Consider the following 12,132-nt stretch of genomic DNA (forward strand, 5'->3'; position numbering starts at 1 on the left):
TTGTTTGACTGTCCTGTGCCCTACGGCTTTCCGAGTTTGTATGTGGCTTGCCGGTCAGCCGTTCTCCCTGTGACCTATCTTTAAGTTCTGTGACTGTGATGCCCCTGTTCCACATGTCACTAATGGCCGTTCCTGTGGGTGTTATTCCTTTGAGTGTTGGGTGGGAGGCCCCTAGATCAGGCCCCGCGGTGCAACAGAGAGAGCCCTGATTTATGAAGCCCGGCGTTGCTGACAGGTTTGGGGTTTTTTCCTCTAAAGGGTCCGAAGTTACTATGTACGTTTCCCTTTGGGCATTAGGATTGTTTAGCGCTTCTCGAGTTTATTTGCGCTTTAACTATTACTTTGTCAACCATTATTTTGGGAATTGGCCATGAGCTTTGGTTGATGTCTTTTGTAGAGTTGCTCTGTGGCTGCGGGGCTATCGTTGTCGTGCCAACTGACTGGGACTTTCTATTTTTGCTGGTGGTAGACTTGAGTGTCTGTGCTTGCTGCGGCGACAGGATCATGGACATTGGAGATGGGCTAGATGAAAACGGAGAGGAAGGTGTAGAAGGGATTAAGAAGTCTGTTATCTTGGCGTTTTTTAGGCCTGGGGTTGTCTTTTGGGTCTTATTAGGGGGTAACTGACACTCGTGTCAAACCCGTCTGTTAGTTCTTCGTCGAATGGGTCGCTTGATCCTTCACTCATGTTTCTACGTTGCTGTTGGCGTCTTTTATGTTTGATTGGCTCTGTTCTAACTCTGCCCGATCTCATGATGTGGAGTTTTTGCGAACTAGTGCTAGATTGGTACGGGTGGTACAAGTGCTGGGGATCGGGGGATTAGAGTGCCTGCACCCCCTCTGGCTTCACCTTTCCACCTTACCGCCTCGCCGCCAGACCGCCTGGGGGGTTGGGCTTTCCCCTAGGCTTACCCCTGGTGTTGACTTATGTTCCACCCAGTGCCACTGCTTGCTGTGGTTGGAGAGCAGCAAACTGCGTGCTGCCGGCTGCGGGCTGCTGGCTCAGGCTTGTCAAGGCTTGCGTTTGGCAGTGGTAGTACGTATGGAAATCGGTTGCAATGAAAGCAGTGGCCCTTTTTTTTCCTTTACTATGGTTGCTGGTCACTGACCTATCTCCGCCTGCGATTGGCGGTGCAGTCCTTTCCTCTGTGATGGAACTTCAACCGCTAGGGAGCTGCCTTGACTCGCCACTTCCCCCTCTTGCTCCACCTCTGCTGCCACTTCAGTCTCTCTTAGGGTCAGTGTGGTCGTCAAAGCGAGTGCGCAAGCCTGCGCAAGCCTGCGGATCCCACTTTTTCCACCATGAGAGAGACTTCTACTCCCTGCACAAGCGCCTTGAGTGCAGTAGCGCCTCGGTGGAGCTGGGACGACCCCCTGCTCTGGGGCCGCGGCCAAGGCTCTGTATTGCCAAAAATTAATCAATCCTCTGGTTCCTCGGGGCTGCACTGGCTGAGCGAGGCGAGCTCCTCTCCTCTCCTTTCGAGCTCCTCTCGCCCACGCCTCAGCCTCCTCGGCGGGGATAGCTTTCGGCTGTTTCGGTTTTGGACGGATATGTGCTCTGTGGTAGGCTGCCACAGCTCGCGGCTTGCGTTCCTGAAGGTTAATGTTTGTGGCTCTATAATTGTTCGTCGGAGCAGGGGCTGGAGTGGTTGGGAAACGGGAGAAAGACGGGAGAAAAACAGGAGATTGCGGGGACTGCGGACTACGGCTGCGGGTGTGGGGTTCTTGTCTTACGGTCTGCTTGTGTCTTGTGTCTTGTGGGCTTAGGCACACCGCTTGCACACCACTTGCCATACACCACACTAACCGTTTCTCCGCTCCCCTCCTCTCCGCCGCTCCGCACCTCTCTCCTCTCTCCGCTTGCCGCTTGCCGCTGCTCGTAACGTGACTCCTCCTCCTCCTCCTCGTGACAGACTTCACTTTCCTCTGCTTTTTGCTTTCCTTTAGTGCTTAATATCTTCAATCTGGGCTCTTCATTCACTTTTCTAAGCACCTGTCTGTGACCTATATAAAACTGAAGGAGCAACATATTTTGAAAGCTGTGTCACACATTTTCCTATAGCATTTACATGAATCTAGTCGCAGAATTTATAGAGTTGCCATGCTCCTGTGCAAGATGGGTATTGCCCTCCAAATCCTCTATAAACACAGAGTCGGTGCAGCCTGAAGGCCCATTTACTTTTTCCTGACCCAGACCAGAAGTTATGTTAGACTCTAACTCAAAGGTTCTTGCAGTAGGCCAGGCAGCCCTATCTGCAATAACTCACTGGATAGATGAAAACATCATTGTGGTCAGTAGACCATTGGGATCTTTTCAACCTTTCTAAATCCCATGACTGCTTCTTCCTCTAAAGTAGTGAGCTACTGTAGCAGAAGAACGTTGTCAGAGGTCCTGTAGATTTGTGTGGTGTGAGGTAAAGTGTTTGAGAGGCATCAGTGCTGTAGGCATTCTTTGTGAACAAGAGTTTGGTTGGAAGGGTTGTAAAGTGGACAAATTCACCTCTAGATTTCTGGATCTGATACCGACATCCTCAACTAAGCTTTTTTTCGACTTGAGTATTTTCATGAAGAAAGCTTCATTTGGACAATGGAGTGATTAACGGGCGCAGTAAACGACAACATGTACAGACATGAGATGGTTTAGTCTCAGTTATGTTCTTGCTGTCTGAGCAGGAGGAGGGAAGGAGATGAAGTAATTCACCTGTCTGATATTCTACAACGATCTGGAGTGTTTTCTTAAATTCTCACCAACTGATACAGATGATGCCTCCAAAACTGAATGTAGGTCAGAGAACCTGCCTCCTCTCCAAAATAATTTCTTTTTCCATGTATGAGTAACAATATTCCCGATTTGGGTTGCTTTGTCCTCCTTTGATTGGTCGGGGAGCTTATGAAATAAAGGATTTTGCTATTTCTTGTTACCGACAAAATATTAAATAGAGTTGCTAAAGTTAATAAAGCTTCTTTTGCAAACAGTAAGTGTTTTTTTCCTCCAGAGTGGCAGCAATACTCTTCTGACCAATCACCTGGACCCCGGAAGGAGTCGTACAACTGCTTGGGCGGTGGAAGTGGCACTACCTCACAGCAGATGCAAATCGCAAAGTTACTTATTCAGTCACAACCAGTGGATGGTTTCTAAAGATAGAAAGCCTTCAAAAGATAGCAAAGCAATAGCCATAAAGTATAAGTGTTTCAATGATTTGTAGGGTATTCATACTTTTATTGGTACCATGAGATAAGACATTTTCTATGATCCTGCTGGCAGCAAGTGGCTGAAGAATTTATTTAAATATTTTTTTCTCAACTCTCATTTTCTAATCGCTTCCTTTTTGTAAGTAGTGAAAATTATTATTATAACATAAATAAGCTGAATTGTCAATATACTTAAAATTTGAAAAGCTCTGAAATCGTGGCTCTTCCAGTTTTTTTATCAAAAAGTGAAGATTTGGAACTATAGAAGTTGTAAAGTACATGTGCCTAAATTGATTTATTCTCAAGCCCGCCACAACACCGCACACTTAGACCCTGCACCCAATTTAAAATGACTTTGATTAGGACATTTTGTAAAAAGGTTTCTTTCTGGCACAATGCACATGGGATCCACACAGTCACACCTGTCCTGGACTCCACTGGGTCTAGTTTTCATAAATGTCTGGGATTGGTAAGTTTTCGTGCCGAGCCGGGCCCCAATTCTTCAGCTAACTACTTCGTCAAAATAGGTAATTTTTTATGGCAAAAAATGGGATGTCTTTACATTACATCTTTGGGCCTTTGCTACTGTGGTTGATAGGCCCAGCCACACAAATGGGGTACCATTTTAGTCTGGGTAAGAAAGTGTAGCGTGATCCAAGCAAGCCACCCCTCCATGGACTTGTCTGTGTCTTTAGGCTTTAGGAAGACTGCTGAAGCTTTAGGGGTGATGGATTGGCCCAATGGCTGGACAGGTTGCCTGCACTCTGTATTTATTTTTTCTAATAACAAACGATCAGAGGTGTCTAGCTGGATTTCTACCCCATAGAGTGGGCAGATTGGTGGGGCTAAGCCATCTCGAACTGCCCCATATGTCATTTGAGATGTCATCAGTGATGTTATGGAACAAACATGTCATGAGTGATGTCATATGTAAGGCCATAAGCAGTGCATGGCAGGGACCCAAGTTATAGTTAATTCTGCTAACTATAACTGCAAAATTTCTGTGATTTTTTTTTAATTTTAAAACCTTAATGTTGTCACTGAGAAATTTACCTAAGTATAACATTAATTTAACCTTTGGTTTTCTCAGTGAATTTCTAAGTTTTTTCTTCAAACAAAGACAGATTTTTTTCACACCTAACTATAACATTATTTTAACCTTTGTTTTTTTCAGTGAATTTCTAGTTTTTTTAATGTAAACTAATACTTATTTAACATATGTAATGCAACCCCCTGCTACTCAGGGCCTTTGGCCAGGCCCTGCTGCCAGCCCCCCTTCCATACAGCCAACCCACGCTGCACACGAAAGGGGGGGTTGGTCATAGGGCTTAGCACTGGGGATCCCATCCGCCAGGGCCGTTAATTTTTCAAATAAAGGAGAGGGGGGCCCTCTCCCTGATCCTTGTTAGGCCCTGGGGACCCCATCTGCTAGGCCCACTCGTTTAAATAAAGGCTGGGAGGGCACCAACAGCCCCCTTCCAGGTCTGATTTTGGCCCCAGGGACCCGATCCCTCAGAGTCCAGCCTTCTTTTTAGGGAGAGGGGGCATTCAGCCCCCCTCCCCAGGCTGATTGGCCCTGTGGACTCTATTGTCCTTAGTCTGCCATAATTTTTAGGGGGAGGGGAGTATGCAGCACCCCTCCCCATGGTGATTTTGGTCCTGGGGACTCTATCTTTCGGAAACCAGAGTTGGGTTTAGAGGAAGGGGGCATGCCCCCATCCCCCAAAGCCTGGCATAATTTATTGGTGGGAGACATGTGACTCCTCTTCCCCAGGCCATTTTCTGCCCTGGACCCAGGGGTGGGCTCCCCAGGGCCTTTGGAGACTCAGGGAGTAGGGGCGACTCAAAGCCCCCCTCCTCTATATGAAATCACATAGGCTCCCCAGGGCATTAGTGATTTAAATGTGACCAGGTCGCCATTTATTTCCCTATCTCTCAGGATCGCAATATTTTTGCTGTTTTTTTTTTCTTTTTAGCCTCAGGGGGTGCCTTCTGAGTCCCTACCATGGGGCCTAGGGAGTCAGGGTTATCCCTACCCTTGCCACATATAGCTTTATTTTTTACAACTTCAGGACTGGGGACTTAGTCCCCGAGTCCTGTAATGGCTGGCAGCAACATTTCTTTCATGTTACTGGCAGCCAGTCAGATCGCTTGCTCTCGCAGGAGTCCGACTCCCGTGGGAGTGAGATGGCCCAAGGGAAATAAAGCTCCCTGGGCCAGTCAGACAGATTCTAAATGTGCGCTCCTGTGAGAATCTCCAAGACTCTGGCTAGCCCAACCATCCAAATATCTATATTCTATTTACCCTTAATATCTCAAAAACTACTGAACTGATTACATAAAAAAAAACATATTCTGTGGACCAAGATCGAGCGAGCTTCCTGCTGAATTTGGTGTAATTCCATTCAGCGGTTTTTGCTGTAGCCCATCTTAAAGAAGTCTATGGAAAATAAATGGGGATTTTGCGTTTTTGGACCCCCCTTTTTTTCTCGGCCCTTGTTTGACGGATCACCCCAAAACTTTCCAGGAAGGAGCGGAGGTAAATGAACTTTGTGTTGGGAAAGTTTTGTGAAGATTCGTCCAACAGGGCAAAGTTATTAGCAAAACCAAAATACAGCCTTTCTATGGAAAAGCAGACCTAATTATAAGTACCCAGTGTAGACTGCCACTAGATTATATATTTATATATATATATATATATATATATATATCACCAAGTTTTTGTCCCCGAAAATGAGTGCGCACTCCTGAGCCAGGTCGGTTACTGTCCGTTTATTCAACCATCTCAAGCGGGCATATTAGTCCAATATTTACTTCCCTCCTTCCTGCTGACGCGTTTCGGAGAAACATTCTCCTTCTTCCAAGGCGTGTGAGTGAATTTGAGGCGCCGCAAACTGCCACGGTCCCGCAGTTATTCAGCAGCGCTCCCACTTGACTGCCTATGTGTTTTTGCAAGCTGGTGTGTCACGCGGGGCATTGTGGTATTCGTGGTTCTATACTTTACCCTCCAGTGGGTTTTGTGGCTCCTTATATTTTCATCTGGGAAAGCAGCCCTCCAGTGGGCTATGGGCTGAGATGTCCGCTTGCAATATTTGGATTACCTGACTCCGCTCAAGGTGTGCCGGAACCGTCCTGATTGCCGAGTCCCCCTCGTTGTGGGGAGGTGCGTACACTCTACGGCTGAGACTGCCGTTATGAATCACCAAGTTTTCGTCCCCGCAAATGAGTGCGCACTCCTGAAAACTTGGTGATTATTATATATATATATATATATATATATATATATATATATATATATATATATATATATATATAATATCTTATCCTACTGGCGGTCACCAGTAAGTTTCTAGTTAGGACCATGTTACCATAGGAAAAGCGTTTTTTTGACTTGCCTATAACTATTGCGCCATTTGACGAATCTTCACAAAAAACGTCCAAACAAGGGTGCTGGTAATTCTAGTTGTGTGTGGAAAGTTATGGGTTGATCCATTTGGGAGGGGGGTAAAAAAGTGTGTTTCCCATGTCAACTTGGAAACGACTGCAGCCTGAACTGCTGGACAGAATTACACTGAATGTGGCGGAAATGAGATCATGCTTTCAGTTATCCGGTGTAAATCCTTTAAGTAGTTTACGAGAAATGAATGGAAATCCAAATGTGTATATCTACGAACTGATGCAGAGACCTGCTGAGCTCTGATTGGCTGACAACACTTCAACCACGAAGTGTTGGCAGCCATCTTGCAACTCAGCATCAGTTGAGTCCCAAAAACAAACTCAGAAAGAAAGAAAAGAAGACAGGGTAGGAGTACCCTGCCCCTCTATCTCTGGTCCTGGGGTCCGGGGCTGTAAATTTAACAATACATGATGAGGGCCATGTGGGCCTCCCCCAGCCCCTGGGACCACAACTTCCCTGGGACATATGTCATTGTCAACATTAATCGAGGGACTATAAACCATTTTTTATAGAGGGGTTGCTCGGACCTCCCCAGAGCTAAAATAAACTTTAAAGAAGTAATTTAGATGTCATCAGTGATGTCACTGACCATGTCATGAGTGATGCAATATGTGAGGTCATAAGCAGTGCATTGTGGGGGAGTACGTTCTAGTTACCTCAGGTAACTATAGCTGCTGAATTTCTATGGTTTTGTACGAAAGAAATCTGAGCCTAACTATGACATCCCTGTAACCTTTATTTTTTCAGTGAATATAAAATATAATCAACTACCTTCTATCTGTATTCAAGATCTACACAGAAAACTATATCCTTTTGTTATTCTATTCCTTCACTGCATCAGCTTTGTTAATGTGTAGATGTTCAAATCTGTTATCTACGTAGTGAACGCAAAATAGTAGACCAACCTCCCATACGCTGCTCTTCCTTTACGTATTCGATCCATGGTCTGTAGAGACCATGAAAGAGAAAATAATTTGTATTGCAAACTGAACAATTCCTTGTCCTGCCAGTGAAGATGTCAAGCAACAAATGGGACAGCTTGAGCCAGGCTTTTCTTAAGTAACTGGAGTATTGAGAGCACACATACACATGTCTGATATGAGACTTCTAAATTGGTTTCTATAACCAACCACAAGGATACTAGATCATGAGCCTAGCCATCATACTGGTGTAGTGTAGTTTAACCCCTTCGACGCTCATGACGAGCTGAGCTCGTCATGAGCCACGGCGCTCCGGTGCTCATGACGAGCTCAGCTCGTCATGGCCCGTGGAACGCTCAGGTGCGGGGAGAATTCCCCCGCTGTGCTGAGCGTTCCACGGGAACCAATGCACCTGTGACGAGCTCAGCTCGTCATGAGCACCGGAGCGCCGTAGCTCATGTCGAGCTCAGCTTGTCATGAGCATGGGGGCGCTGTGCGCGCCCCCCTCCCCCCAGCACAGCGGGGGAATAACCCCGCAGCGAAGGGGCTAGAGACTTTTGAAACTATGCTAAATTGATTTGGTTATCATCATAAGAGAAACACTATGATCTTTGAAGTTATCTGCACTTGCGCCTTATATTCTCTGAGACTTGCATCAAAATGCCCTTCACCAGGAAGTCAAAAACGAGTACTACATAAGGTCCTCACAAACCAAGATCTCATGTAACTGGTATTCGATATTTCAGACTGTGAGTCAGAAACATGGATTTAGAAGCAAAGGTGTTGGCTTTGAGAATTTGAAAATATGCAGACCATGTTTCTAACTTATTTAATGAAATGCAGAATCAAATCTGTGATTATTGTTTTATATTTATTTTATATTTTTTGGTTTTTAGGGGTTGGAGGAAGGAATTTCACAGATCACCTCTAAGAACCGAGAGGCACAACAAGATCTTGTATGGAATTTCCCAATCGACATCACATTTAAAAGTACCAACCCCTATGGATGTAAGTATGTCAAACATGGACAATTGCTCTGTAGGTAGCGCGGAACGTCCGTGCCACAAAGGAGTAGCACAGCCGTATGCACAAGTGTAAATGATATTCACACGTATTCCATATTTTCACCAGATTCATCCAATTTTTATTTCAATTTTTATTCCAAAGTTTACTCGTTTTTTCACCATCACGTTAAAGACATAAAGTTTTCATGTTTTATGCGTCTTAATACTCTGTGAGTGCCCATCCGGGCTTCATCGCAGGCTTTAACTCAAAACTTCATAGTTCCAGAACATTCCATTCTACCCAATGCATTTCGGTCTGCACGACCTTCTTCGGGGGTATCCATAATGTTAAAAGCATATTTTAATAAACGCTCCATTTGCACGACACTGCTACAACTGACAATTCGCCCAAGTGTCCCTCCCAATTCATCAGTGATATCCCTGAATAATATGTATTGACTCGTGCGTGGTTAACTACCCCGCCCCAGTTCCCATTAAACTTAATCTCAATGTGCCCTCCCGGTCAGCCTCGCGCTAAAAATCTATTTTAAGAAAACAAAAGTGAACAATCTGCAAAAGTGCACCCCACGTCTACATTTCTAAACTCGCAGTCAATCCCTGGACATACCTGCTCAAACGTTCTAAGTATTGAACCGCCTATCTTTCCTCATCTCCCTTCAACTGCATGCTAAGTTATTCCACTCTCTGTGTAGCCGTTTATAACCCTTTCCACCCACCTGTGTTCATTTCATCATAACGTGATGTGTGCCTCTCCGTGTTTCTTAAAGTGCACCTTCCCCCTCACTCACTCTAATACTAAAGATATCCAATAACAATAGTCACCCGATTCCCTATGTACATTTATAAATGTGAAAATAAACAAACAGTATGAGTCGCCACATAAACTCATCAAATCAGTTACAAATTAAGACATATATATAACGTTGTACGATTAGCATTTCCACACCACAACATGAATTCATGTTGGAATTTATGTTTAGGGGTTGTGAAGAAAAATCACCAGAATATTAAAGTGAGGAGCTCTAAATATGTGGATATCTCGGGGGCGTGGCTTCGCTGGCGAAGATGGCGGTCGCGGCTTAATCGCGCTCCGACTGGCCTGACAAAATCCTGCTCATATATCCTGCCTTTGAGCATCAGTTTTGTTGTGCCCTGTGCCGGGGAACCCTAGAGCGTCTCGACGGCTCTCCGACGAGTGCCGGGGAGCTGAAGGAGGCGCGGAGGTAGCAACCGGAGGGCTGCATGCGGCAGAGGCCTAGCGGAGCGACAACCCGGGTGGAGCCGGGAGCTCCCGTGATCAGCCCTGCTGGACAAGGGGCCTGGAGGACGGCGCGGTAGGTGGGAGTGCCGCGGGAGAATCGGAGCCCGGATTCTTGCTTTGGGCCTTGAAACCCCACCGGTTTGCAACGCTGGGAGAAGCTGGGGCAGGGCGGCCGGTGGTGAAAGGAGGCGAGCACCGGACAGTGGCTGCGGGTCCCCGAGTGCAGGAGGCGAAGGAGAGATGGCGGCCATATTGCGGAGCTCCGGGGCGGCCGCGGGCAGCCTGACGGACCCCGGGGTTTTTGGCGGCGGCACCGGTGGCACCTGGATTACTCTTCCCACAATATTCTTGCAGGCCCCTGTGGATATCCTGTGTTCGGCGGCCTCACCGGGCCGTCGCGGCGGTGGTGGTGGGGGAGGGGCGGCGTCCAGAGGCCCTTGTGTGCTCTGACGCCTGCCTTGGGACACCGGGAGTCCAGTGGCAGCCTGGTGACAGGGGTGCATGCTGCCCCGAACGAGCCGCTCAGTGGAGCCTTGAGGCAGTAGAGGACGACGGGGCACGACCCTGGGAGGAGGTACGCTTGGACAAGGCCTGAACAGTGGCTTTGGCGGCCCCCCGGGCGATGCCGCGGTCGGCAGTCGGTGGTCGGATCAGGCCATAGCTGTGAAGCCCTCTGTGGTGGGGCGAGGGTGATCCTGCGGCCATCTTGTGCGGCCTTGTGGCGGTCACAACTTGCTAAGTGGCCTGGAGGAGGCGACGATTGTCTTGGGGTCGCGATTCCTGGATGTCAGGCAGCTTTCACGATCTGCCCTCGGAGTGACCGCCCTTGTTTGCTTAGGAGGAGCACCTGATCTGACGCCATGACACGCGATGAGGGTGGAGGGGGCCACACCAAGCAGGGCACCATTGACAAATTCACTGGGGCGGGTGCAGCGGCATGGACTGCGGGGACTCAGGGCCAGGTATCAGACAATGCGGCACTCCTGGCGGCCATTACCCAGTCCAGGGATATGCTTGACGCTAAGATCGGGGCTGTGGGCTCGGATGTAATGCTTCTGAAGCAGGACGTACGGAATGCAGTGGAGCGCATTACGGCGACCGAGACCCGCATATCGGTGGTGGAGGACGACTTCACGATCCTAAAGAAAAAAGTGGCGGTCACGGAGAAGGTCCAGAAAGGTCTTGCGATGCGGGCTGAGGATGCTGAAGGGCGGGCCCGGCGAAACAATCATTGCTTCGTGGAATTTCCGGAGGGCTGCGAGGGGGATAGCGTGGAGCGCTTTCTGACACCGTGGCTGGAGGGCTGGCTCTCCCCAGATGTCCTCTCACGCAGCTTCATGGTGGAGCGGGCTCATAGGGCTCTAATGCACAAACCTCTGCGGCCAATTAATGCCAAGTTCCTAAATTATATGGACCGGGACACTATTCTGAAGCAGGCCAGAGTTAAGGAATCCCTCACCTGTGAGAACGCATTTATCCTCATATTCCCAGACTACACGCGTCAGGTGCAGCAGCAGCGACAATCCTTCCTGGCGGCTAAAGCTCGCCTCAGAGACCTTAAGCTCCAGTACGCACTGTTGTTTCCGGCCCGCCTGAGAGTAATTTACCAATCCCGCACACACTTCTTCGACTCTCCGGAGGAAGTCTTTAAATGGACTGTTGAGACTGTGAGGGTGCGAGTTCATTCTTCGTCGAGCAAAGCGGCTCGTGGGGGGCCTCCGAGGTCAGCGGAGGGGCAATAGGAGATCGATGTCAGGCGTCGTTCGCTGTCCCGCGCCGCCCTCAGGTAGAGGGATTTGACACCTGAGAGACAGGCCTCGGTGGACTGATCCGGGGATCTGGCGGGGGCTGATAATTTGGAGACTATGGTTTGATGTTCAGATAGGCACAATGTTTTGGGCTGGGCACCTGGTCACTCAGTGGTGGGGGGGACAGGGTGAGGCCCGAGGGGTATGGGTGGCGAGTTGAGGATCCATTGGGAGGTATGGCTCATGTCCCCCGGTTGGGGACTTGGTTCCTATCCGACTGCGACAGATACTTCCATGTTCGTGAGGTATGGGGTTGGGGGTTGTTGGGGCGGGGGGTTTGTTTTACTTGTTTGATTGCGTGTCCAGACTGGTAGCTTGCAGCTCATCGCACACACCGGGGTACACATACACAGGCCACGAGGGTACAAGTCACTTGGAATGTCTGGCACACAGAAGGGAAGGCAGATAGTCCCTGGTTCCCTGCGCATAGTTCGCTTGAATGTTTGTGGGGTACTGGACAAGGTAAAGC

General features: G+C 48.3%; 1 protein-coding gene across 1 annotated transcript in view; it reads left to right on the top strand.

The window, feature by feature from the left end:
- Positions 1–12,132, top strand: part of B9D1 (B9 domain containing 1) — a 503,829-nt gene that overhangs the window by 142,144 nt on the left and 349,553 nt on the right. Inside the window, exon 3 of the mRNA XM_078665170.1 lies at positions 8,466–8,577. Coding sequence (XP_078521296.1) covers positions 8,466–8,577 — 112 coding nt within the window. The remainder of the gene's footprint in view (positions 1–8,465; positions 8,578–12,132) is intronic.

Source organism: Lissotriton helveticus, chromosome 10, assembly GCF_964261635.1.
Source record: "Lissotriton helveticus chromosome 10, aLisHel1.1, whole genome shotgun sequence".
Lineage (NCBI taxonomy): Eukaryota > Metazoa > Chordata > Amphibia > Caudata > Salamandridae > Lissotriton > Lissotriton helveticus.